The following is a 24,980-nucleotide window of genomic DNA, read 5'->3' as shown; positions in this document are numbered from 1 at the left end:
AGTCTACATTTATTTATTTAGAGAATTTTTTGTGTATTTAATTGTATGATTATTTATTTATTCAGCATTTATTTATTTTAAGAGCTATATACATATATGTCTCATTGAAAAAAATGATTACTGCCTACATTTATTTATTTGGAGCATTTTTGGCCTATTTAATTGTATGATTATTTATTTATTGAGCATTCATTTATTTCTGTATACATTCTTAATTATGGCGGGATTGGTCCTCCAAAGTCCTAGTGCGGCTGTCCGAAGGACTGCATTTAGCTGCCCTCGTTGATGCTGTTCTCTCAACGCAGTAGTAAAATATGAGTCCGTCATAACCCCCAGATTCCACATCCTCCCTTACTGCTCCGTTCCGCTCACGTCCGACCGACGGAGCAACTCCGTTTTTACGCCAATTAATGAGAGCGGTTCCACATTCTCCGTTACTACTTCGAACGTCACCGTCGACGGACCCGCTCTCCGTCAAATTACGGAACAAGTCCAATTTTTTGTTCTGATGCTGTAAAATGTCTGTAAAAGAACGCCAACAACACCCGGTTTGTCAAAGTTAAATAGAGTAAATAGAGATCGTTAACCACATATTAAATACATACTTTTTTTAATATTCACAATAAGGTTAACTGTTTTATTTAAATATTGGATGCAAACCACTCTTTTTGCACCAAATAAGGAAACAGATTTGGTATTTAAACATTCAATTTGAGACATAGTAATCATTTTCAAATAGATTTGCATTCTGCTTGTAATTACTACGGTGGCCGGGGGGTGCAAAACACTTTTACAAGTACCGAAACAAATTTGCATTTCAGAAAACACTTTTACATTTCAGAAAACAAATTTACATTTCAGAAAACACTTTTACATTTCAGAAAACACTTTTACATTTCAGAAAACACTTTTACATTTCAGAAAACACTTTTACATTTCAGAAAACACTTTTACATTTCAGAAAACAAATTTACATTTCAGAAAACAAATTTACATTTCAGAAAACACTTTTACATTTCAGAAAATCAACCGGAAAGGGAATGTACCAACGCCGAGGCTGACCCGGAAGTCAGCCTCAGGATTGCATCCTTCGAAGGCCGTATTTGTAGGCCGATTACGTTACAGCACGGCGACGAAGGCTGTCCCAATTCATGAATCATTCCGAGCAAATGCTGCCGACAAATGTGTCCTTATTTTGCCCGATTTGAAGGATGGGTCGTGAGTATCTTTCGCGGCCCATAATTTCCCATCATTCATTGCGGGTCGAAGCAGATTGGTCAAGCAGGGGAAGCCATGGCGGACCATACTCTACTTACTGCAATGAATGTGGTATTTAGCTAAAAGAACAATAACATTTATAGTATCTGAGAAAGCTGGACTTAAGTTATCCACCTAAAGTAAAATATCACAAACATCAAATGAAGGAATGTTAAGTTTGAAATTGTTGGGATTATGATTATTGATTAATTAATATTTATCAAGAATTATAATTTCAAATCATACTTTGAAAAATTAATTTCTTAACCAAAAATCCTCATTTATGAATCAAAACCAGAGATGTCCTCTGGTGTTGTAATTGTGGCTCAAAGTCCTTGATAATTACAATTATTAAATTCTCAGTAATAATTGATAACTATTATTAGATGTCACTGTTTAATCAACCGTTTCTGCCGAAACATGGGGAACTTTAACCTTATTTTGACTGGCAAATCACTCTTGCACAAAATAAACACAAACGCCTTCTCTTTATCTACGTGAATATTTATTAAATCAACAGCCCTGATACAACTCGCTCTTCCGATTCAATAATCTTCACCTAATCAAACATGCAAAGTTCTACACAAAAGGGTAAAATATCTAACTAAACTAAATAAAACAGCATTGTGTGTGTATGAAATCAAACTAGCAGTTTTGGCAATTATGGCAAAATACAAAAGGAGAATGGTTGAATGAAGCTCGGGGAGGCCACTCCCCAAAGTGTAGCTCAGTGGGACACAGGCAGTCATAAAACGTCCTCCAAGCAAAGTTGTAAACCCAGAGGAAAAAGAATAATAAAATCTTTGGCGGCAAGCTAGTAAAGCACGAAGTTGAAGACAAATTTGTTGGAAGTATGATTATTGATTGATTAATCCTTATCAATAATTATAATTAAAAATCATAATTTGACTAAATTAATTTCTTAACCAAAATCCTCATTTATGAAACGAGACCAGAGATGTCTTCTGGTGTTGTAATTGTGGCTCAACGCCTTTGATAATTACAACCGTTAAATACTCAGTAATAATTAATAACTATTACCGGAGATGTCACTGTTTAATCGACCATTTCTGCCGAAACGTGTGGAACTTTTAACCTTTATTGACTGACGAATCACTCTTGCACAAAATAAACACAGAACGCCTTCTGTTACCATCTATGTGAATATTTATTAAATCACAGCCTGATACAATCCGTTCTTCTGATTTAATAATCTTCACCTACTCGAACATGCAAAGTTCTACACAAAAGGGGTAAAATATCTAACTAAACAAAAATAAAGCAAAACAGCAGTGGGATCAAACCTCCTGAGACATTGAAGGTGAACTCCAAGGGCAACATCTATTATTGTCTAAGCAAAAGGGGACTTCATGGGAGACAACTGAGGTGGACAACACTGGACACTGGAGTTGATATGGATTTTGAGGGATGGACACCGGTAGGTAGGGGGAGAGGAAGAGGACGTGGAAAAGGTCAAATGGATGAAGGAGGGATGTTTGAAAGTCAGGGTAGTAAGCGAGAGTTGGAAGGAAGCAGCTCTGATGAAGAAAGAATAGTCAGAAGGAAAATACTGAGGAAGGAATTTCAAATAATATTAAAATTAAGGAATGAAGAACACAATAACCTAAGCCCAATAGTGATTTCTAGAGAAATGAAAAAGAAAATAAGAGATCTAGAAATGGTGAGTGTTAAGAGATGGAAAATTGTTACAGACGTTTAAAAACGAAGAACAAAACATGAAGGCTTTACATGTAGAGAGCATTAGAATAAATGCTTGTAGAAACGAAGATCTTGGGAAAAAAGAAATTAGTCAGTGGGGTGATTTTTGGTATCCCACTGGAGGAAGATTTAGTCAAAATAAATAGCAGCATTCCTGGGGCAAATGTAAACTCACTGAAGAGACTATCAAAAGCTGTCAAGAAAGAGGAGGATGTCTGTCAGTTCTGACTGAATCTGCGAAAACAATCTTGCCAGAAAACATAGAAATTGCATTCTTGAGCTTCCAAGTAAGGCCATACATCCCTCCACCACTTTGCTGTTACAAATGCCAGAGATATGGACACATAGCAGCAGTTTGCAAAGGAAAGGAGAGGTGAGCAAGTGTGAAGAAGACCACAAGATAGAAGACTGTAAAGAAGTGCAAGAAAAATGTTGTAACAGTGGAGGTCATCATAGAGTAACATATGGAGGATGTGAGGTGAAAAAAACAGCAAAGGAAATCCAACATGTTAAGATCAGCAAAAACACAAGTTATGCTGAAGCAGTCAAAAGTATGAAAGGACAATAGATAAGAGAGGTGGAACAAAAGGAGAAACAAATTCTTCAACAAAACAGACTGTAAACAGAGGAGAATGTCACACTATTGGTACAAAAACTAATACTAATCATTGCTTATGTAATCAATTGCATTGACCAGGCCAAACATAAAACTGAAAAAAAAAACATAATTGTGAGAGGAGCAGAAAAATACTGGGGTTTAAAGAGGGATCTTTGGAGAACATCAATAAAAGGTTGGAAACAGAGGGGAGACCAGGAACTCCAGCTGATAATCTATGATAGTACTACAATAAGTCTGATAGCTAACATACAGGAATTGAAAGGGTATATTGATGGACTTGTACAGGAGACATGGTTAAAACCAACATTAGATTTTGTTATTAGAGGATATGAAAGTATAAGAAGGGATCGACCAGAAGGAAAAATGGAGGAGGGTGTGGGATATTTATAAAGAAAGGAGTTCAAAATCAAATATTAGGAAAAGGTAAAGATTTGGAGTATATAGTTGTTGAAATTTGAAAAGGAAAATTTAAGAAGGAAAATGTAAGATAATTGATTTTTATAACCCATGAAAAACATTATCAATGGAGTTGATGGAGGAGTTGTTGGAATATCTGGAGGAGAAATTAATATGGTGTGGGGACTTTAATGCTAATAGCACAATATGGGAAAAGTGTAATGACAAAAACGGACAAGTTATAGAAGAAGTGATAGAAACAAAAAATTTAGTTTGTCTTAATGGTGGAAGGGGTACAAGAATTAATGTTAGAACATGAGCAGAGTCAGCAATTGATTTAACCTTGGTATCAAATTATTTAGCTTGTATATGTGAGTCGGATATTGATAAAAACACAACTATAGGTAGTGATCATTATCCCATTAAGATCAGAACAAAATTAACATTAAATATGAAGAATATAAAAATAAATAAATGGAATTTTAATAAGGCAGACTGGATTAAATTTCAATATTTGAGTGAAAACAATCTCGAAAAAATAGATATGACCATGGATGTAAATAATATAAATGTATGTGTTTGTAAAACCATTATAGAAGCTGCAGAAAATTATATAAAGAAAGGAGGAAAGCAGTGTGATAAGAGAATGGTACCATGGTAGACCAGTGAATGTAGAGAAGTAATAAATGAAGAAATGAAGCATTTAAAGCCCAAAAAAAAATCCAGTGTTTCAGAACGTAATGGAATATAAAAGAAAATCATGAGGAAAATTATTAAGAACGAAAAAAGAGAATATTGGCGGAACTTTTTTAGTACGGTAGAGAGAGAAACCAAAATTGATAAAATATGGAAAATCATTAAAAGAATGAATGGTTTTAAGAAAGAATACATATATCCAATATTAAAAGTAGATAACACAACTATGATAAAATATGAAGAAAAACCTTAAATACTAGCTAAAATATTTGGTCAAATTCATAGTTCAAGTAACATTAGTGATGAGGGAAGGACAGGGAGGGAAGCCACAAAACTGAAATACAAAGATTTACTACAGAACTGAAGAAACAAATAACTTGATGAATGAACCATTTATAAAAGCTGAGCTGAACTCTGTGCTCAGGAAAATGAAGAATACAGCACCTGGTAAAGATCAGATCTGGTACACAATGACACAACATCACAGTGAAATATCTAAAGACATCATATTAGAGCTTTATAATAAAGTCTGGGAGGAGCGGGAGCTGCTGCAGAGCTGGAAGGACCCAATCATCATACCAATATCTAAACCAGGAAAAGACAACACAAAACCAGAAAATTATAGACCCATTGCATTAACATCACATAGGCAAAATAATGGAAAAAAGTATTAATAATAGATTAACATATTATCTGAATATCAACAGGTACATTACTAAGGTGCAAAGTGGTTGTAGAAAAGGGAGAAATATCAATGACCCAACTTTATGCTTAGAACATGAAATCAGAAGAGCGCAAGCAAATAAAGAAAGTGTTGTTGCTGTATTCTTTGATATAGAGAAAGCCTATGACATGATGTGAGTTGAAGGATTACTGATTAAATAAAATGAAAATTACTGGGTTAATGTTTAACTGGATTCAAGACTTTTTAACAAACAGAACTCTGCAAGCTAGAATTGGTCAAGAAATGTCAACAAAATATGTTGTAGACAATGGAACACCTCAAGGTAGTATTATGAGTCCATTATTGTTTACCATAATGATAAACGATGTATTTGCAGACATTGGAAAATAATTATTGGATATTATGAAAAAGATAACAGAAGAATTTCAAGTACAAAATATAGTAATAAGTCCGAAACTGCCTCGAGCTGTTGTTCCACCCTGGATTTTACCAGAGGTAAAGGTAGATGCATGTTAGATTCAAATACAGTACAGAAATATGTTAATAATTATTATCAATACTTTCAGATATACACAGATGCATCAAAAACAAATGATAAAAAAGGGAGAGCATTCATAGTACCGGAATTTCAAATAAAAGTAGGAAAACGAATCACAAATGGTGTATCAGTATACACAGGAGAAATGTTAGCAATACTATTAGCTGTACAGTGGGTGGAAGACATAAAACCTTTGAAAACAATAATTTGCTCATTCAAGCTCGGTATTATTGAGTATTTTGAAATGCATGAGGGGCGGGGGTGGGGGGTTATATAACAGATTTGCTCAAACCATCAATTTCTATACCTGATCTTGATACGTCAAGTACAGCATGTATTTGTGCAAGACTAAGCTCTTTCCAGCAGGGGGCTCTACTACTGCACTCACGGACGGATTCTGAAAGCTGGAGTCACAATTAATTAAATAAATAAATGATTCGTAGAAAAATAAGTATTTATGATATACAGTTAACTGTATCACTAAATGTGGAAATTGTTTATCCAAATTGTAATGTATTGGATTAAAAGTATATCTAACTATATAATTATAAAAAATGTTTTTAATTATTTTAATTATTTTAGTCCTGCTTTGGTCTTTGCTTTAACTGCTGAGCAGGTCAACCAATCAATTTTTAGGATTCATTTCAATTGTTCATGATGGACTTTAGCGAAAAACAATTAAATATAATTACAGATGATTTCATGCAAACAATAAATATTTTAACTGATTATTTAAACATTTAATTCTTTGTGTATTTTATAAATGAACCTCTTTAAAGTTAGGTTCAAAGTACCCCTGGCAGAAGTAACCTTTTATTTTACAAATATGTTTATTATGACTGGAAGTAACATTAATGTTTTGTAGCAGCCCAGCAGAGTCCCAGATCTGATAATCTGTGCATAGAGCTGAAAATTAGGGCGATGGCAAGGAGTCCGTCCGACCTCAAAGACTTTTAGGCTGGAAATCAAAAGCTGACTCACCAAAATACCAAAAAAACAGGTACAAGTTGGTCAGCAAAGAACGGTTTGATTGCTGTAATGCCACAAAATGTTTTTGCATTGATTATTAAGAAGGGTATAACTCATTTTTGACATGAATTTCTTTTGTTAAAAAAAAATAAAAAACGCAAATTATTTTCACATTTCTTGGTCTTATCTTGCTGGAGCTTCATCAGCTTTCCCACGAACCAATATGGAAGAAGCGGTATAGAAAATAACTCAATGACTGACTGGTCTTATCTTTTAGGAGATCCTTGTGCAATTTCAAATTCCTTTTGAGTCTGATTGTATAGAAATATATTTGTATTTAGTGCATCAGACCTTAAATAAACTAACATAAATAAACATTGGGTTGGTTACTGGATTTCGGACCCTTGGCCCCTCGATGGCTCAGATGAGTGTTGCGTTTATTTTGTATCCTTAGGTGGGTTATCTTGATGTTTTGAACAGTAGCTTGTCAGTATTTCTTTGATCCTTTTCTGTGTTCCCGTTGTATCAATGCTATTCTTTGAATATTAGTTTTGTTTCCTACGATCACTAATAATTCTGTCAATATAAAGGGCCAAAAGACAAGTTGCGTCTCTTCCAGGGAATCAATGATGAAAACAAATTATAGGGTTGTGTAAAAGAGAGGAATCTTAATAACATCTGCACATTTTACAAAACAATAATGAAAAAAAAGCCTCAATGCAACGTTATGATGCATAAGACTTATTGTTTTATCAGCTCAGATGCAAACATTTATGACCTTTTAAAAAGCACTTTCATTGAGTTCATATTTGTAACAAATTGTATCTTCTCATGCACAATTTGATTGCTAATCACATCAGCCTTTACTCAAAAGTCATGAGAAACTTATTAATCTCCCTATTGTTGGTTGTGTAATCAAGAAATGTTGACATCCAGTCTTCTAATTTTCTTTTTGAGGCTTCAGTCTACTTTTATTTAAACAGGAATTATATTGTTTCCATGCATAACTTTGAAAAAGTCCTAAAATTAGACATGCAGAATTTGTGTTTCTAAGCCACTTTATTGATATATTGAATCACAACACACTGTTATACATTTTCACATGTTCAGATAACATACATTTTAAAGTTACAACATGCGGCAGATACACACATGGTACGTCCTCTTGGTAATATGATTTTTGAAGAATGTCTTCAGTGAGTGGTCCAGGCAGAACGGACTTCATTTGACAGAATGGAACAGTTTGTCAGACACCTATAAAGAGATGAGGCAGAAAATGTCACCTTAGATGCAGGCAAAGCTACACACAGTGAAAGGGAAACATAGCTTTGAGAGTATGTAAGGCAGTGGGATTTCTTTGTTTTCTCAATCGAGATTTGTATTTTTTATGGCTTATTTTTGTTTGGGTTTTTTAAGTGAAAGGTTTGAAATGAAACATTACAATATTAAATATGTTAATACTTTTAAAATGTAGTCTCCCAAAAAAACCAAACTACAGAGAAATAGAGCAAAAATTAATGTCCAGCTCTGTCCATGGATGTATCTCCGAATAAATGCAGGCAAAGCTTTACTGTCAGTATTCTAATTGATCAAGGTGTTGTATAATCACGATGTTCGGCTTTTATGACCGGTATTCTTTAATCACTTTGCTCGATTCAACTGGTAGATGTACTTACACAATGGTCCCGAGCATGGAGGAAGTCAAACAATTCCTCGGTGCAATCCTCCGCTGTCTGAGACCGAGAGCCAACTCTGGTCTCACATATCTCCAAACGCTCTCTAGTGTGGACACAGTGCTCCGTCTCCTCACACTTCTGGCGCAAAGTTTCAAGAGGGTCCTGGAACCAGAGTACAGGTATATTCAATAAATAAAAATATTACTGAAGAGCTCATTTATTTCACTAACTCAATTCACTAAGTAAAACACATTATTTAGACTATTTACAAGCAGACTGGTTTTTAAATCAGGCTGTATTTCTGTTAATTATGATAATTTCTCACTTACAGCTAATGAAAGCAAGACAATTAAGATCAGAATATTACATCAGACCAATAAAAAAAAGCTACATTTTTTATTGCTGAAATGTGAGCTTAATGCAAAGTATGTTTAATACTTGCTTAAAGGTTGTTAGTTCAGAAAGATACTTTTAATCTGACAAACGAGCATCATTGGAACACATATTCAAATTTTTTGAATATGACTGTATATATAAAGCATTTCATAGATGTTAACATTTACTACCCCCCTTTATGCCACAAGGAAGCCAGTGTCTAGTCAATTGGAAACTCAAAAAATCAGATTTTTTTTTTTATTACTGAACGTGCTATACATAAGGTGAAGAGCAACACTCTTTAGTGTGGAAGTGATTACTGATGTAAGAAGATTGAAATTTAGCTATCTCATTATCAGTGAGGTATTGAACTCGAAGTGCAGAGAAGGCTATTTAAAATGAAACTGTATTTTCTACAAAATAATAAAACATGTTTATGATTCATTCAGGCTGTGAGCAAAAGAGGGTTAGCAAGACTTTCAGAAGGTAGCTGAACTAAGAAAGACAGTATTGTTCTGTTTTTCCTTTTTTAGGTTTCAACTTCTGACTGCCGTGGAACAGAGCTCTACTCCTTTTAGATGTGTCCCTGGTCCTAGACACCGGACTAAAATGGCTGAATTGCAGGCTCCACAGAGTCCTAGTTTTTGACCTAAGTGTTTGAATCAGGAGTGTTAAAGCAGAGGCACAGCTGAAGGCTGGGCAAGAAACGAGGGATCCTTCATAAAATGAAGTACATTATAGAGAACCCTGATCATCCTCTTAATGAGACTGTCATATAACAACATGTCTTTAGTCAGATCTGCTGTAGGACAGACCGTTACAGGAGATCCTTCCTGCCCACACCCATCAGCATCTACAACAGCTCTTTGAATACACCTGTATAATATCAGCTATACCAACATTTAATTTCTCTTTGGGATTAATAAAGTATTTTTGAATTGAATTCATCAGCCCAGAAGGACTGAATTTGACCACCCTGATCTCCATTTCTATAATGTTGTTTAGCGATGCCAACAGGGCTAACTTCACTATTTCCTAATTTTAATTCTAATGACAGTTAATAACTGTGATTTTTGTAATCATTCCATAATAAAAAAACTGTCTTACACCAACAACTCTCTCACAGTAGGCTGTTTTGGTATACAGGAAGACAGCCTCTCTGTGCAAAAATATAGAAACAAACATAAACAATGAGGTAGATAAGCTTCGAATATGTCCATGGGTGGGCATTTATGCCTTCCTGCATGGCAAATAAACAGCAAAACCCATTCAAACAAAAGGTCAGTAAATCTTAATGATACTAGGAGATAACAATGCTGCTGACTCACCACCATCTCCTCCTCTTCCTCCTCCTCCTGAAACAGACACAACCAAATCAATGGCATAATTCACTTCCAGCCTACATATAGTATTTTTGTCCTTATTTGTAAACCTTTCTCTATAATGGAACTATAGCAAAAAATTCATTTTAGACTCCGATTTATCTGTTGACCGAATGTTGTCACATTACTAAAACGGACCTTAATAATAAATAACGGTAACTATAATCAATGTTAGCCAATGCTAAGCTAAGTGAAGCTAGCTCAATTGGCCGTGAACAGTTATGTTTTTACTAAAAATAATCACAATATTTTAATGTTCGTAATAAGCAATTGCTACTAACATCTTCGGGCTCTCCATTCATGATTCTCTTCTCCTCGAAAACCATATTTTAATGTTTTATTCCTGACTGCCTGTCAAATCACGACTCTTGGAGGACACCTCAGGTCAAACCAGCTAGCCGGCGAACGTCGAAAACAGAACTACGTTTCCGGTTCCGGTATTTTCGGAATAAACCTTCAGTACTGCTGTTTTTTTGTTTTTTTTTTACCCTTAGTGAAATCAGCAGTTAAACATTCACAAAATCAATTATCGTGATTCACAAAGACACACATATCCTCTACAGACAGACGACTTTTAACCTTTACATTTAAACAAAAATAATTTTTATGAAAGAAAGGCAAAATAAGACAAGCAGAATCGCAGTAAGATAAAATTAAATAACATTTTAACCTTTTTTGTGTGATTCTAAATCTCCGATTAACTATACACGATGCCTGTTTGTTTGAATCTTCGAAATACGTTTTTTTTGTTGTTTGTTTTGGAGAATGAATTGGCCAAGAACAACTTTATTGCTGCCATCGTGTGTTACAAAACGGTACTACAGTAGCAGAAATAAAAAAGTTAAAAAAATTAAAAATTCTGGCTGTAAAATTCTTACAATTGAAAATGTATATACTTTTATAATATGGAAGAAAGCAAAACTATGAAGTTCCTGTACACTACACACTACAATTCCGGGCTGTAGGTTTGTTACCAATTATCGGCTTGACAAAAGTGCCTAAATTAGTATTGTTGCACCCTATGGGACACCTCCACTGATGATGTTAGGATATACCCTGGAAGACAGGCTGGGGTTTGGTTTTTTTGCCCACTCATCATGGCACGTACATACCTATAATCAGCTAACTTGTGCAATGATGAGTATACTTTCTTGGACAAGTGGACTTTGATATGTGTAAACTGGGGATTGCACCTTAATGCACAAAACCCTAATCCACTTCTTCCATAAACACTGTATTTTTTATTCATAATACAGTCAGTCAGTCATTTTCTACCGCTTATTCCATAGTGGGTCACAGGGAGCTGGTGCCTATCTCCAGCAGTCTATGGGCGAGAGGCAGGGTACACCCTGGACAGGTCGCCAGTCCATCGCAGGGCAACACACAAACAACCATGCACACACTCATTCATACACCTAAGGGCAATTTAGAGGGACCAATTAACCTAACAGGCATGTCTTTGGATTGTGGGAGGAAGCCAGAGTACCCAGTGAGAACCCACGCATGCACGGGGAGAACATGCAAACTCCATGCAGAAAGACCCCAGGCTGGGAATTGAACCCAGGACCTTCTTGCTGCAAGGCAACAGTGCTACCAACTGTGCCACCGTGCAGCCCTTCATAATACATAAACATTTAAATTTATTTATTTGTTTTGGAGTATTTCTAAAATACTTTAAATTCATAATACATAAACATTTAAATTTAAAGTATTTTAGAAATACTCCAAAACAGTGTGACACATCTAATTTCCATGTATTTGATAAGGAGATCAGAGTCCAGTGTAATAAGTAATTTATTTCCCCCTGAGGCAACAAAATAGAACTGTACCTTTACAGAAGTGACTGTGCTAATAATTTTCTTCTGCACAAAGCAACTTCTTCTCTTTGAAACTAAAAACATATTGGCTTGTCGGTGGTGGGCAGAATGGATTTGTTTTTTTCCATTTTTGGTTTCTTCGTTGCTTGGGATTTGAAGAGTTTGCTGATGTTTGTGGTGGTTTTCATCATCACTGCGGATTATATAAAAAATCGCCGACCAGTTGGCTTCCCTCCTGGACCCAGAGCTCTTCCTGTTGTGGGCAACATATTCACATGGGACCAAAGCAGGCCTCATGAGAAGCTGATGGAGGTATATAATAATTTAAAAATATAACCACCTGGTGCTATTTTAATGAGTCATGTTCTGACTCCTTTTGTTCACTCTTTCCTAGTTGGCAAGGACTTATGGAGATGTTTACAGCCTAAGATTCGGTCAGAAATGGATAGTGGTGTTAAATGGATTTGAGGCTTTGAAGGAGGGTCTGGTTACGAAGGGAGACAGCATGGTGGACCGCCCACAGCTTCCTTTGCAGGACGAGATAACCCATGGACTAGGTAGGAAAAGTATCCTTACAATTAGGCATGGATGTGGATAAAAGCATTACTTCATAACCTCTCAGGTATAATTCTAAACTGTGATTAAATCCAGTCAAAGCTTGCGTCAACATGCTAGTACAGAGGATGAATGACATCATTCATTCAGGAAAGTTACACAATAATAATAATAATTTGTATTCTTTTTTATTATTATACAGTATTTGAAATTAAACTGAGCTTTGCTTGTGTTGGAGTCTGGGAGTGTTCATGTATTGTTTTTTGCCTGCTGCTAACACTTACTCACCACTAGATGCTGCCAAGATCCTCCTGTGTGGAGGGTAGCAGGTGTTCCTCATTCCCATCAACCTGGGGCAGTATAAGAAGGTGGAGCTGTCAGCACTCCAGTGCCTGAGTGTTAACCTCTGTGGTAACTCCAAATGGCCAAGCTATGAGATCTCAGTCTAAAGTAAAAGTTTATAGTCTGTTACCTTTCATGTGCTCCTTCCCAAGAAACTTCAAGTCCTGGTTTCAAGTCCCTGCGACCTTCAGCTCAGGCTCAAAGTCCTCAGTTTGGATTCTGCCTCAGCCCAAGTACTCAAGCCTCAGAAGAAACCCATTTTGGATTAAGCTCCGGCTGACAGTTCCAAAACGTCCCTCTCCAGGCAAGCGAACCCTGCTCACCCTCCACCATTTACTGCACCGAATCCTCACCAGGTAACTCCTATCAGTTTAGACTTTAGCCAAACACAGCCTCCAGATCCAATCACATGGATCCACACTTCATACCCTCCTGTAACAACGACATTCAAGCCAACAGCTAGATCAGATGGCTTCACTCCTTCAACACACCCTAAACATCCGGACATCCCAAACACCAGAGGGAGCCGTTGAGTCACCAGTTTCTCCTCCGGTCTCACATCAACTTCCGTACTCCCGTGACGTCACCTTCCGGTGAGAACAGTAGCTGTAGAGGATTTTTGTTACAGTGTTCATTGGTGTTTAATCGTTCCCCACAGTCTTTCCCCCATGATGACGCAAAAATAGCATTCATCTTAGGTTCATTAACTGGAAAAGCGCTTTGTCGGGCAGAAGCAAGATTTGCAGACTGTAATCAATTTGGTTGTTCTTTTGAATGAATATATCACCCTGGCCACTCGGATGGATAATCGAATGAGAGAAAGAAAGCGTTCTAGAAGAGAACAAGTGGTTGATAGATCCCGTCCGTCTGTCCCGTAGCAATCACCACGCCCCAGATGAGTGTGAATTCCCCTGAACCTGAACCCATGCAGTTAGGACGCACCAGTTATCACCTGAAGAAAAACAGCGGTGCAGGCAGTCTAACCAGTGCTTATATTGTGGATCTTCAAATCCTTTTGTAATGGCCTGCCCAGTTCGACCAAAAGTGAGGGTCCACCACCTTTAAAGGGGGAGATGGTGGACCAAAAAATTAATAGGAAGACCCCTAGATTGACCTTGCCAGCAACTCTCCTACTCAATCAAGATCAGTTAAATCTATCTGCGCTCATAGACTCCGGGGGTGAACAAAACCTAATCGATCAGTCCCTAGTACAACAAGCTGAAATAGCCATAGAACCCCTGGATCCACCCCATCAAGTCCTCGCACTTGATGGGAAAACACTCCACTGAGTTACCCATCACACTCTGCCTGATGAACTCATCATCTCTGGAAACCACCATGAAAAAATAACATTTTTTGTCTTTCCCATTTCTCAAAGCTCACTGGTTTTAGGTTTTCCTTGGCTCCACAAATACAACCCCCATCTAAACTGGTCAGTAGGTCGGATTGAATCCTGGTCCACAAAGTGTTTATCTGTTTGTTTACAGTCTGCTGCCTCACCCATATCCACCCTGGTCGATTCAGTGGAGACTGAGCCATCAGATCTGTCACAAGTTCCCGAGGAATACCTGGATTTAAGACAGGCATTCAGTAAATCAAGAGCCACATCACTTCCACTCCATTGTCCTTATGACTGCGCAATAGACCTTCTTCCTGGGGCAGCATTCCATCCAGTCGCCTATACAATATTTCACGCCCAGAAAGACAAACCATGGAAAAATACATCTCAGAGTCACTAGCTGCTGGAATCATCCGTTAGTCTTCCTCTCCATTAGGGGCTGGTTTCTTCTTTGTAGGTAAGAAGGATGGTTCACTTCGTCCCTCTATAGACTACTTCGTCCCTCTATAGTCTATAGACTACTGTGAAAAATAAATATCCTCTGTTATCTTCGACATTTGAACCAGTCCAAGACGCCGCAATATTCACTAAACCCTCCTCAACGCCTACCACCGGGTCCGGATACGCCAAGGAGATGAATGGCCATTTCGAGTACCTGGTAATGCCTTTTGGTCTCAGCAATGCTCCAGCAGTTTTCCAAGCCTTGGTTAATGACGTGTTAAGAGATTTTTTAAACCTCTTTATTTTCGTGTATCTTGATAATATCCTCATTTACTCCAAAGACATCACTGAACATCAACGTCATGTCCGCTTAGTCCTCCAATGCCTCCTTGAAAACAGACTTTTCGTTAAAGCAGAGAAATGTGAGTTCCACAAGCCATCAGTCACTTTCCTGGGCTTCAGATTAGAGGGTGGGCAGGTTCGCTCAGATCCAGAAAAGATCAAGGCCGTTCTCGAATGGCCTACTCCAGATTCTCGCAAACAGCTTCAGCGTTTTCTTGGGTTTGCAAACTTCTACTGACGTTTCATAAGAAACTTCAGCCTGGTCGCAGCTCCCCTAACCACCCTTACTTCTACCAAACAACAATTCAAGTGGACTCCAGAAGCTGACACAGCTTTTTCCCGTCTTAAGGAAAACTTTTCCCAGCCACCCATACTGGTTCACCCAGATACCACAAAACAGTTCATCTTAGAGGTGGATGCCTCAGACACGGGCTTAGGGGCCGTATTGTCACAGCGCTCTGATTTGGATGGCAAACTTCACCCATGTGCTTTTTTCTCCCGTAGATTGTCCCAGGCAGAGCCAAACTATGATGTGGGAGACTGTGAACTCCTAGCCATTAAGCTGGCCTTGGAGTGGCGCCACTGGCTGGAGGGTGCAGTTCACCCGGTGCTGGTTTGGACCGACCACAAAAATCTTGCTTATATCCAATCAGCCAAATGTTTAAACTCCCATGAGGCTCGCTGGTCTATGTTCTTCTCCCAGTTTAACCTTTCTATTTCATACAGACCTGGAGATAAAAATGTGAAGCCCGATGCCCTGTCTCGCCAGTACTCACCAGATGACTCAGGTAAACAACCAACCACCATACTTCCCCCCAGTGGCATTGTGGGTTCCCTAACTTGGGAAATTGAGAGTATTGTCACACAAGATCAACAATCGGAACATGACCCCGGAACTGGTCCACCTAACCGCACCTATGTCCCTTCAGCAGTCCGTTCTCAACTAATTCACTGGTTTCATACATCAACATTTTCAGCTCATCCAGGCACCAGTCGAACCATAGCCCTCATCTCATGGAGGTTTTGGTGGCCATCTGTACAAAAAGATGTAAAGGAGTATGGTATGTCAAAGCCTGTTCTGTTTGTGCATGTAACAAATCCACTAACCAACTCCCAGCAGGGTTGCTCCAACCCCTCAGCATCCCAAAAAGACCTTGGTTGCACATCGCGTTGGATTTTGTCACCGGACTCCCTAGTTCTCAAGGTATGACAACCATCTTAACCGTTGTTGACCGTTTCTCCAAATCCTGTCACCTTGTTCCTCTCCCGAAACTCCCCTCTACGCTGCAGACGCCCCAGCTGCTGATCAAGCATCTCTTTTGTCTGCACGGCATTCCTCAAGAAATCCTCTCAGATTGTGGCCCACAGTTCACTTCACAAGTATGGAAACAGTTTTGTACAGTACTGGATGCTAAGGTATCTCTCACGTCAGGTTACCACCCACAATCCAATGGTCAGACCGAACGCATGAACCAGGAACTCGAGTCAACCCTCAGATGCTTTACATCCATTAACCCTTCAGATTGGAACAAATATTTACCTTGGGTGGAATACGCTCACATTGCTCACATCTCCTCTGCTACTGGATTTTCACCTTTTGAAATCTCTCTAGGTTACCAGCCCCCTCTGTTTCCTGCCGATGAAAAGGACATAGCCGCCACCTCTGTAAATCATCACGTCCGCCGTTGTAAACAGGTCTGGCAATCAACCATTCGAGCACTCCACCGCACAGCCCAGCAAAACAAGGTATACGCAGACAGAAAACATTTACCTGCTCCTCAGTATCTACCTGGACAGAAGGTTTGGCTATCCTCCAGAGACATCCCCTTAAAATCCATGTTCAGAAAATTCTCACCCAGATTCATTGGTCCTTACAAAATTGAGTCCATAGTCAGTCCCACCTCAGTCCGTCTCCGTCTCCCTGCCAGCCTCCGCATTCATCCAACCTTTCATGTCTCCCAGTTGAAACCTGTCCTCACCAGCAATTTGTTGTACTTTGTCCATTGGGAGGGCTACGGTCCGGAGGACCGTACTTGTGTCCACAAGTCGTTCATTTACGACCCTTCTTTAATCACTGATTATCTTGCTTCTCTGCCTTCTTCCTCTTCTCGGCCGCCGGGAGGCGACCATTGAAGGGGGGGATGATGTCTGAGTCTGGGAGTGTTCATGTGTTGTTTTTTGCCTGCTGCTAACACTTACTCACCACTAGATGCCACCAAGATCCTCAGGTGTGGAGGTTAGCAGGTGTTCCTCATTCCCATCAACCTGGAGGAGTATAGCACTTCAGTGCCTGAGTGTTAACCTCTGTGGTAACTCCAAATGGCCAAGCTATGAGATCTCAGTCTAAAGTTAAAGTTCATAGTCTGTTACCTTTCATGTGCTCCTTCCTAGGAAACTTCAAGTCCTGGTTTCAAGTCCCTGCGACCTTCAGCTCAGGCTCAAAGTCCTCAGTTTGGATTCTGCCTCAGCCCAAGTACTCAAGCCTCAGAAGAAACCCATTTTGGATTAAGCTCCGGCTGGCAGCTCTAAAACGTCCCTCTCCAGGCAAGCGAACCCTGCTCACCCTCCACCATTTACTGTACCGAATCCTCACCAGGTAACTCCTATCAGTTATATTGATCTGGACACACAATTGCTATACTCACCCAAAGCCTCAGCAGAGTACTCACCATCTTCCTGGATAAACTCACCGTTTCCGCAGCAACGTCTATTCTGTCCTCCCGGGCTCCGCATCATTCTTCCACTCTAACCACCATTCATTGAACAGTAAGCAAAGATCTTGATCCAGTTCCCAGTTATCCCCATTTATCTTCTGAGTACTTACCTGTCCTCCTTTCCCGTACAGTGCTGTGCCTCCAGTCCCGGTTCCAGTATCATATCACGACCTGTCAAAATAAACTTGTTAAACGTTTCTCCTGCCTCCTGAGTGTCATTCTGCATGTGGGTCAAATCAGTAAAGAAAACAATGACAGCTTGTTTTTCTCATCTGATCAACAGAGAGCCTATTAGACAACCTTTAAAATTCATCATAAAATCATTTAAAATTTTAACTTTTTTTTAACTTTCTGTCTTTGTCATCAGGTGTGATATTCAGCAATGGAAACATCTGGAAGCAGCAGAGACGTTTTGCACTTTCAACCCTCAAATACCTTGGGTTTGGGAAGAAGTCTCTTGAACCTGTCATCCTGGATGAATTCAGACACTGTGCACAAGAGTTCAGAGGCTATAAAGGTACTCAATTAACACTCAAGAATACTTTCATGATGGTCTGCTGCACAATTAACTGGACAATTTTCTTTTAAATTCTGTAGGGAAGCCTGTGAATCCACATCTCATCATCAACAACACTGTCTCCAACATTATCTGCCACTTGGTCTTTGGTCACCGCTTTGAGTATGGGGATGAGAGGTTCATTAAACTGATGCTGCTGTTTGACAAGGCGCTTCAGATTGAATCTTCTATTTGGAGTCAAGTACTGTGTTTTAAAGCTACTGATGAAATAATAATGTTGTGTACCACAAAGGTTTGCTACATTCAGCACATACCAGTTAGTAGTACTAGTAACTGTAGCTGTAGTAGTATTTCATTCAGTCATCATACAGTCAACCCAACCAGTAAATCTTCATTCACCAATCACCAGTCATACAATGTATTGAGGATTAGGCAGATGCAATCAGCTTAGATGGATATGTCTAACCTACTGATTCATAAATAACAGTTACCCTTCAGGATGGCAGGAAAAACAAACAAAAAATCATTTACAGATGTACAGTAACTTTCATTGGACTATCAGCATACAAACCCCGTTGCTCCTAAATGTTCTTATTGTTTTCTAGATAACTGTAAGAACACTTCTGAGGTTACGCACTTTTGTTGGGCTGCCAACTGACAACAAAAGTACACTCTGGCATTACAGTGTATAATGTACAGAAGCCTCATAGTTTTGCATCAACTCAAAACAAACTTTGGTGTCCCAAACCAACAGTCAGCTGTAAAGCCTACCCCTTCCTGTTAATCCTGATAATACTATGGATGATTAACTCAATCTGTTCTTTCAATCCAATCTTCTGTTCAGCTCTACAATTCATTTCCTCTGCTGATGAGACTGTTGCCAGGTCCACATCAGACTCTCAAACAGATCTGGAATGATGTGAAGACCTTCATTAAAGAAGAACTGAACCAGCACAAGAAGAATTGGGATCCTGCAGAATGCAGAGATTATATCGACTGTTACCTGCAGGAGATTCAAACGGTGACTGACAGACACCATTAAGTGACCATTTCCACATTTTTACTGCCCTTTTAAATTATATTGCTTTCACAAATGTGTGTTGGATGATGGAATACAGAGAAAAAAGAGCCAACTCTTTTTATACGGCAATAACTATTGATACTAAGTACTTTGTCAAAATGTATTTGAGCTGTTTTTGTAATTGAGCAGTGTATAAAGGTTGTATAGTCATGCCCAACATTTGTTCATTTTTTAACAATTAACAAGTAGTTTATTTGTCCTTTTACTTAAAAAATATATAATGACTCCAAATGATGTTTTTCTTGTCTGGAGAATGTCAGTGAAGTAGAGTTTTCCTTCAGATGTCAGGAGATCAAGCAGCATTTACAATGGGAGCAGCACCTTTCACATCTCCTGACACCTAGGCAGCAGGAGGGTGTGCTTAAGAAGTCAATATGGCTGCTTGGTCGAAGAATTATGTCCACCAGCTTGGGTTTAATTCCATGGGAACAAATTGCTTAATTGCTAGATGGCTGGTGTCCACTACTTTCATTACTGCACCACAGGATATACTGTAGGTGTTGCAGCAGGCCCACTGCTTAGTCAGTGGAACAAGATGATCTTAGCTGTCTGCCTCCTTGTACGTCCAGTGGAATTCAGAGGTGTTGCCATAGAGACTCTCAAAAACAAAAACACAGCATTCTCTTACTTGTAAGTGTACATCCTGCATGTGTCCCCACAGCTGTTCATTATCCATCCTGTTATCCATGGGATGAACATTCGATGGAGAAAGCAGTGGTGTAGCTGTTTCATGTAAGCTGTGTTCATATCTTCCGCCCAGTTTCTATCTCCAAGCACACCGCATTCCTTGACATCTCACCTAGTCAACTGTAAACAGCCCCTTTACTATACAATTAGCCACTGAGGATATTCCATGCATCATTGAAGGTTATCCTTTTTCAGGAGCAAGAGGAGCTTCTGCAAACATTTTGCAATGTCACATGAACTTGTCGTACACTGATATTACAACTACATAATTTAATGCCACAACTAATTGGCACTTTATTATGGCAACATTTCTGGCTGGTGAAAGGTGAAAAAGGAGCACAGACCTGCTTTCAAACTTATTACTACTTTAACCATTGCCATACAGCAACCTGCAATCTAAACATTTTACAGAGCTCAAGCGCCTCACCTGTACATGTTTAAAATTGAATGTAGCCCATAGATCTAGTTGGATATGGTTGAATTATTGTTTTTGTTTCACATATGTCCATAGAATAAGGAGCAGGAATACAACACATTTGATGAAGAAAACTTGATCATGTGTGTTCTGGATCTGTTTGTGGCTGGCTCAGAAACCACATCCAACACCCTGCGTTGGGCATTTCTCTACATGGCTAAATATCCTGAGATCCAAGGTGCAAAAACCCACTCAGATACTACTACATTAGTAACACACACACTTAAAATCCATGTGTTCCCAAATTGCATCCAAGAACCTGAATGTGAATGTTATTTGCACAGAGAAGGTCCAAGCAGAGATCGATAGAGTGATCGGACAGTCCAAACAGCCGTCTATGGAGGATCGTGTCAACCTTCCCTACACTGATGCTGTAATCCATGAGGTTCTTAGGATGGGCAACATAGCCCCTCTTGCCTTACCACACTCCACCAACAAAGAAGTGCAGCTGGGAGGCTACACCATCCCAACGGTAACTTCCCAAACAACTTTATTGAAATTCAAACCTAATTTCATGTTACAACCTTTTTTGTGTATTTAAACGCTTTTATTTGATTCACCAGGGAGTACTGATAATTCCAAATTTGGCTTCAGTGCTGTTTGATAAGAAAGAATGGGGGACACCTTTAACCTTTAACCCAGGACACTTCCTGAATGAGGAGGGCAAGTTTGCAAAAAAAGCAGCTTTCATCCCTTTCTCTGCTGGTAAGGAGTCTAAACAGACGATCATGTCTTTCATGCCCCAATATTGTTTCACATTTTCTTGCCCTACAGTCACAAACCTCATGGTTTTCCTGTGGTTTTTACGATACAGTGACAGATAAAAGGTTGTAAAATAGGGTGAACCATATGCACTGTTTTGTTATAATCTTTATACATAAACATTTCTAAAGTGTGGCATGCATTTGTATTCCGCTCCTTCTACTGTGACAACCCTAAAGAAAAGGGCCTTCAGAAATATCACCATTTTTGTGTGATCAATTATTTTATAGGTGTTCTCAGAACTTGAGATCATTAGCGGACAAACAGCATCATGAAGACAATGAACACACACAGGTTATGGATAAAGTTTAAAGCAGGGTTAGGTTATTTAACACAATATCCTAAGCTCTGAACAACTTGCAGAGCACTATTCAATCCATCAACTGCCAAGACATGGTCGTCCACCTTAACTGACAGTCTCAGCAAGCAGAGCTTTATTCAGATCAGCAGTAAAGAAGTCCATGTTGACTGTGGAGGAGCGGCAGATACCCACAACTCAGGTGGGAGAATCTGTTGACAAACACAGGATAACCACTGGGTTCACCTATCCGTCTGACTATTAAACATGGAGGTAAAAAAGCCATGGAATGGTTTTATTGAAAGAATTGGTATGAGTTAGCCTGGCCCAGTCCACATCAAGACCTAAATCCAATTAAGAGTCTCCTGCAAGACTTAAAAATGTATGTGTTGCATTTGGGCTATTTTGCAAAGAAGAATAGACTGAAATTTTAGACTCTCTAGATGTGCAAAGTTGAAATATTCCAAAAAACCTTTCTTCTGTAACAGTAGTGAAAAAGTGTTTCCACCAAGTATTTGATTTAGTCCTGCTGCACACAAGCACGTGCCACAATATTCAACACTGTTTACTATTCATTTGTAGCAGTAAAAAAAATTCAAACCATAAGTACTTTTCTTCCACGTCAAAGTTATGCACTACTTTTTGTTTGTCTAAAAAATATTCATGAAATCTGAAGTGTGTTGACATAATATGAAAAATAGTGAAAAAAGTTCTAAGCGTATAAATAATTTAGCACTGTTTGTTACACTTTTATCTCTAGTGTTTAGACTGAGACTGAGACTACATTTTAAGTATTAATGTTTTTTGTAAATACTTTAATGATCCTCTTCTTCATCTAGTTTTAATAGTAAATGGTTTATCAGTTTTTCTTATTTTTTTAATCTACCATGCAAATATAGGGCCCTTAGTCCAAGAGTTTATTTACAGTAAGGATGTTCTGTTATGTGACCATAAATCTGAATTCAAATGTAGAAACAACTTTGAAGGACTTAAACGTTTCTTGGTGATTTGGGCTTGTTTTTAATTTGGAGATCATTTACTGACGATTGCTCTACTTCTCTAATTTTTCTGTCTCAGGTAAGCGCCTGTGTCTCGGAGAAAACCTGGCCAGGATGGAGCTTTTCCTCTTTTTTACGTCCTTCATGAAGCACTTCACTTTCTCAATGCCGGCTGGAGTAAAGGCTGTGATGGATTACCACGCAGGAATCACTCTGGCACCAAAACCATATGAAATCTGCATAAAGTCACGCTAAGATCACCTGTTTTATTACTTTAAACAAAGCTGAAGGTAAAAAACTTGCCTGCTTATACCTCCTCTCCCAAACATCCCTGCGTGGTTGTAGCAGTCAGTCTCTGCTGTTTAAATGCATTCTATGAAATGATTTTCTTTTCAAAATTACAAGTCTTCGTTAGGAGAGTGTCTTAGGAGAGAAAATACAACATTAGAGAAAAATGTTTCAGGTAGCTGTGGAAGAGCATTCAAGCCGTTTGCAAACAGACAAGACTAACGATGGCCATATTGAATATATTTTAAACATTTCCAGTTTTTCAATGTGGAATGCAAATTTACAGATTAGAGAAAATGCAAAACAGACAAGGAACTACATTCAGAGTTTCTCAGGCCTCAATTTACCTGTAAAAAGTAGATATTTCATGACAATATACTTAGAAAACCGCAAAACCTGAAAATGCATGCTTCAGGGAGAGAAGGTATAGGTTATGAGAGAGCATTTCAGGTGTTTTTACAAGAAACCTTTCCCTTTAAGGAGAACATGGCAGCACAGTAATGTCTGCATAGTTGCAGCAGTATAGACCCAAAGGACCCAACAATAATGTCTTTTTGACAGATAAGCTGAATCTGGAAAAATTTACCTGTAGTGCACAGTAATTGGGGTTTGGTTTGCTTTTGGTCTTTTGCAGAGGCATAACCCAGAAGAAACAAATTTTTCTAAATCAACTTTTTTCACAACAATAATCTTTTGAAAACCAGTACTCACTGTAGGCAATGCATATAAATAGAACAGTGCAAAGTACTACCAGTGACAGTACAGTGAATACTGTTTACTATGTATTAACTTGAACTCCAAATTGTCTAGCAGGCTTATCAGATAGAAGATAACACAAGAAAACAACAAAACTTTAACATGATAAGTCTCACTTTCACATAAACTGTATAGGATTGTGTCTATTTCTGGTGCATTTTGGTTAAAACCTGTTTGTTCTTCCTTTAATAAAGTAACTCAAGGTATCATAATCTGCCTCTGTTAGATTTTTGAGTTTGTGTTCTGTCTTTCTCTGCACAGCCAGATTCTTCTCTTGCTTTATTTCTGTTCATTCAGGTTTATTAGATTGTTTCTGTTTTTCTGTTTTTGTTACTTCCCTGGATTCCGGTGTTGGATATGTTAGTTTATATTTCCTTATAAATCTGGTTCCTCGCAGTTTATGTTCATTTTGCAGTCTCATTGTTTACTTCAGTTCATCTACAGGTCCTTCTCAAAATATTAGAATATTGTGATAAAGTTCGTTATTTTCCACAATGTCATGATGAAAATTTAACATTAATATTATATTTTAGATTCATTGCACACTAACTGAAATATTTCAGGTCTTTTATTGTCTTAATACGGATGATTTTGGCATACAGCTCATGAAAACCCAAAATTCCTATCTCACAAAAATAGCATATTTCATCCGACCAATAAAAGAAAAGTGTTTTTAATACAAAAAACGTCAACCTTCAAATAATCATGTACAGTTATGGACTCAATACTTGGTCGGGAACTTTTGCAGAAATGACTGCTTCAATGCGGCGTGGCATGGAGGCAATCAGCCTGTGGCACTGCTGAGGTCTTATGGAGGCCCAGGATGCTTCGATAGCGGCCTTTAGCTCATCCAGAGTGTTGGGTCTTGAGTCTCTCAACGTTCTCTTCACAATATCCCACAGATTCTCTATGGGGTTCAGGTCAGGAGAGTTGGCAGGCCAATTGAGCACAGTGATACCATGGTCAGTAAACCATTTACCAGTGGTTTTGGCACTGTGAGCAGGTGCCAGGTCGTGCTGAAAAATGAAATCTTCATCTCCATAAAGCTTTTCAGCAGATGGAAGCATGAAGTGCTCCACAATCTCCTGATAGCTAGCTGCATTGACCCTGCCCTTGATAAAACACAGTGGACCAACACCAGCAGCTGACACGGCACCCCAGACCATCACTGACTGTGGGTACTTGACACTGGACTTCTGGCATTTTGGCATTTCCTTCTCCCCAGTCTTCCTCCAGACTCTGGCACCTTGATTTCC

General features: G+C 38.6%; 2 protein-coding genes across 2 annotated transcripts; one reads left to right on the top strand and one right to left on the bottom strand.

Moving 5' to 3' along the window:
• Positions 1 to 7,919: 7,919 nt before the first annotated feature.
• LOC124873251 (cytochrome b-c1 complex subunit 6, mitochondrial) lies at positions 7,920 to 10,735 on the bottom strand. Its single transcript, XM_047373771.1, has 4 exons — positions 10,594 to 10,735; positions 10,259 to 10,285; positions 8,556 to 8,717; positions 7,920 to 8,133 (listed from the first exon to the last, which is right to left on the bottom strand). Exons 1-4 carry the CDS (start codon positions 10,636 to 10,638, stop codon positions 8,101 to 8,103), a joined length of 267 nt encoding a protein of 88 aa, XP_047229727.1. The 5' UTR covers positions 10,639 to 10,735; the 3' UTR covers positions 7,920 to 8,100.
• Positions 10,736 to 12,151: 1,416 nt separating this feature from the next.
• On the top strand, positions 12,152 to 23,936 carry LOC124873274 (cytochrome P450 2J4-like). The gene is made up of 9 exons (XM_047373798.1): positions 12,152 to 12,441; positions 12,524 to 12,686; positions 18,230 to 18,379; positions 18,460 to 18,620; positions 19,224 to 19,400; positions 20,659 to 20,800; positions 20,907 to 21,094; positions 21,186 to 21,327; positions 22,760 to 23,936. The coding sequence occupies exons 1-9, from the start codon at positions 12,238 to 12,240 to the stop codon at positions 22,933 to 22,935; spliced, it is 1,503 nt and encodes a 500-aa protein (XP_047229754.1). The 5' UTR covers positions 12,152 to 12,237; the 3' UTR covers positions 22,936 to 23,936.
• The last annotated feature ends 1,044 nt before the right edge of the window (positions 23,937 to 24,980 follow it).

Source organism: Girardinichthys multiradiatus, chromosome 9 (assembly GCF_021462225.1).
Source record: "Girardinichthys multiradiatus isolate DD_20200921_A chromosome 9, DD_fGirMul_XY1, whole genome shotgun sequence".
Classification (NCBI taxonomy): Eukaryota; Metazoa; Chordata; class Actinopteri; order Cyprinodontiformes; family Goodeidae; genus Girardinichthys; species Girardinichthys multiradiatus.
This window is presented reverse-complemented; position numbering and strand designations above follow the sequence as displayed.

Excerpts from the sequence above, each read along its gene's own strand:
- LOC124873251 (XM_047373771.1), bottom strand. The coding sequence starts at position 10,638 with ATGGTTTTCGAGGAGAAGAGAATCATGAATGGAGAGCCCGAAGAT. Across the intron at positions 10,286-10,593 it reads TGAATGGAGAGCCCGAAGAT|GAGGAGGAGGAAGAGGAGGA; the intron begins GTTAGTAGCAAT and ends TGTCTGTTTCAG. Across the intron at positions 8,134-8,555 it reads TCCATGCTCGGGACCATTGT|GTGTCTGACAAACTGTTCCA; the intron begins GTAAGTACATCT and ends ATCTCTTTATAG.
- LOC124873274 (XM_047373798.1), top strand. The coding sequence starts at position 12,238 with ATGGATTTGTTTTTTTCCATTTTTGGTTTCTTCGTTGCTTGGGATTTG. Across the intron at positions 12,442-12,523 it reads CTCATGAGAAGCTGATGGAG|TTGGCAAGGACTTATGGAGA; the intron begins GTATATAATAAT and ends ACTCTTTCCTAG. Across the intron at positions 12,687-18,229 it reads CGAGATAACCCATGGACTAG|GTGTGATATTCAGCAATGGA; the intron begins GTAGGAAAAGTA and ends CTTTGTCATCAG.